Consider the following 3,105-nt stretch of genomic DNA (forward strand, 5'->3'; position numbering starts at 1 on the left):
TTTTGGAATGCGTTTTCCAATTTTGTTATGCATTTTTCGTACCACCGCAGAAAACGTATAGAACATAGCTGAATTACTTCGACACATGTTTTTATACGACTTCAGCACTTTGTGATAAAAAATGAAGAGGCTTAATCAAGATCATAGAATATCATTTCAAGGCATTTTTCTCATAAGTGCCTCTTCAGAGTCTAAGTTTTTCACCGATCAATCAATGTCGTTGAAAATTTGACCAGATCTATTCCTCGTAGTGCCCAATCATCCCGTAAAGCAGTAGTGTGCAAGGAAAATTTTTCAGGGGGGGGGGTGATTTTCCAAAAACAAAAAATTCTCTAGCAAATCAGACAAATTTTCGTTTTTTTTTGGAAGTCAAATTTCTAGTCAAGTTTTTCGAAAATCCCTAGCAAATTGAAAGAATTCTCCTCAATTTTCTACATTGATGAGCTAAAAAAACAGGACTTCACTTTTTGAATGAACTCAGCCATAGACTAGTGGTTAGCGTGCCAGGTTTGTGAGCGTGAGGACACGAGTTCGATTCTCGGTCAAATTTGGTCCGGTATTTTTCCACCGTGATTCGCTCAGGAATTATCAGTGGTTTAATGCGGAATAGATTTGGCCGGGTTTTGGGCTAGTGGAGTGCTTCGGAGGGCACTTAAAGCCGTCGGTCCCATGTGTGTGCACAACGAATAATGGGCTCAGCATAGACACACGTAAAATGGAGTGCCTTCACGTTAGGTTGGTGTCTTGGATATATCAAATATCCAATACGTCAACCGTAAAAAGGTAGTGCGCCATTTCTGGTGAATATACCGGTAAACCAGCGATATGTGCATTCCTCCATTGAAATAAGAAGAGCCCAACGCCATCTAGGAATGAATGGAATACTTGTGACTGTCACGACAATTGACTTGAGAAGAAAGCCCTGGTCACTGGCCCTGTACGGAGGCTAGTTACATGGCTACTATAAAGTGGGCCACACCGTGGGAAGCATTCTCCAAGCAATCGAGTGACAGCACAAGTCGGGTCGTCATGCAATAAGTTACGAAACTTGAGCATCGAAGTGAATAACTCCCCGTTTAATCAACCCCGTCAAATTTTGAATGAAAAACCCTAGCAACTTCGAATAAATTTTGCGAAAAAAAATTCTCATCCAAATCACAGCCTCCTACCACCCCTCCACCCCCCCCCCCCTCCGCACACTACTGCCGTAAAGTCAGATTTTGAATTAAGTTTCTACGATGAGCACAATCTTGCTAACAAATTTTGCGTACAACATACAACGTACAGATTAACAAAAACCATGTTTAAAAATGCCAAATTCGTGTTCTCTGACCTCAATAATAAGTAGAAAACATGTTTCTGAAGTTTTCAAAATTTTACCGATTACAATACTTTTCATCTTACACTATGTGTGCGGAAAAGTAATAAACTGTAGATAAATGCCTCTGTTCATAGAATAAGTGTTAAATTTTTGAAGAAATTATTATTTTGCAATTTGCACAGTTGTTTTACCGACGTCATTGAATAACAATGAAACTTATAAGATATTGTGGCAATTATAATTTGTATATAAAGTTGATAGATTGGTTGACTCCAGTCATTAGAATTTTGAACTTGTTCAAGTATACATTCTCAAAAAAGCTAAATTATAAGAAAATATTTTTTTTTTGTATATTCTTTTACCGATGGCATTATTCTATTCCAAATTCATATCAACTTGTTTGATATTCATATCGTAAGTGAATTAAGTACCTCAAAATCAACAATGAATAACCGAATTTTATTTTAAAAAACCAGATGTATTCTTCTATATTGGGTGAATATTATTCATTGCGATATACTGAGCGAGATTAAAAAACCGAACACCCCATTTACGAACGAAACAATCAACTATTTCATAGAACTGGTTCGTCAAAACCATGGCTACGATATGATTGACGTCAATTCCTATCCTTCTCCCGTAAATTATCCACCGATTCGTAGTTGGAAACGCGACATCCAAATCATATACAGTGATGCAATTCAATCAGGTCATTACATTTGCGTCTATTATGATCCCGATTATAGAACAGCGTACATTTATGACAGTAGAATTGAGAATATGAACTACATCATAAGCGAGCAACATGATTTAATAGTGAAAAATCGCTATCCAGCGGCTATTAATAGAACAGTTGTTGTTTCACCGAAGACCGAACAATATGACGAAACGTCGTCGGGGCCACTTGTGATTGCATATGCAACGACATTGATCTTGGGCGAAACACCAGCAAATTATGGCTTTCAAATGAATGTTGAAAATCAGGATAAAGCCATTCATTTAAGGGAACATATTTTTGAAATGTTACAGAATAGACGGCTGTCGCCATTTCCGCGGTAATTTTGAAAAAAATTTCAAATGTGGCTTCCATATATTTTTCAAGTGACTTTTTTCTCTCCGAAACAGATCTCCGCGTCTGAATATAGAGTATATTGCTGACTCTTTCGATAATATCCATCCCGATATATTGCAAAAAATCACGACACCAAATCAACCCTTCGACGTACGTACACTCATGCTGTTCAATAGATTGGTCCAGGCTACGACTGATTTCGATATGGTTTCCACATTTTTCTTCAGTTATCCCGAATTAATACCCGTTCATAATTCCACCAAAAATGACGTTCAAATCTTATATGCCAAACAAGACCAATGGACAGCTCATGCGGTTTGTATATTTTATGAAGCCGCAAATCAAATGGTGTATGTCTATGACGACGAAGATATTAATATAACTTCAGCAAAATCGGATTTTATAGAAAGGCGTTATCCAAATTTGAAAAATATTACTTTTGTCGAACCAAAAACAGGACAAATGGATTTTGTATCATGTGGAGCATATAGCATTGCATACGCAACCACATTGATCCTAGGTCATGATCCAAAGACTTATAAACTTAGAACTAGATCTTTGCTTTCCAGTTTATGTGGGTCGAGCATGTTTGATGATCCAAAAATGTTACGAAAACATATTTTGAAAATGTTTAAATCAAAAAAATTATTGCCATTCCCCAAGTAAATTACATCATCAACGTCATGTCACTTTAAGTCGGTAATGTGCGAGG

The 3,105-nt window shown here is 37.0% G+C and overlaps 1 protein-coding gene across 1 annotated transcript; it reads left to right on the top strand.

Annotated features, from left to right (window-relative positions):
* The first annotated feature begins 1,585 nt into the window (after nucleotides 1-1,585).
* Nucleotides 1,586-3,099, top strand: LOC116351067. The gene is made up of 3 exons (XM_031783115.1): nucleotides 1,586-1,735; nucleotides 1,798-2,376; nucleotides 2,447-3,099. The coding sequence occupies exons 1-3, from the start codon at nucleotides 1,686-1,688 to the stop codon at nucleotides 3,057-3,059; spliced, it is 1,242 nt and encodes a 413-aa protein (XP_031638975.1). The 5' UTR covers nucleotides 1,586-1,685; the 3' UTR covers nucleotides 3,060-3,099.
* The last annotated feature ends 6 nt before the right edge of the window (nucleotides 3,100-3,105 follow it).

This window comes from Contarinia nasturtii, unplaced genomic scaffold (genome assembly GCF_009176525.2).
Source record: "Contarinia nasturtii isolate CC-2019 unplaced genomic scaffold, AAFC_CNas_1.1 Cnas_scaffold_4603, whole genome shotgun sequence".
Taxonomy (NCBI): domain Eukaryota; kingdom Metazoa; phylum Arthropoda; class Insecta; order Diptera; family Cecidomyiidae; genus Contarinia; species Contarinia nasturtii.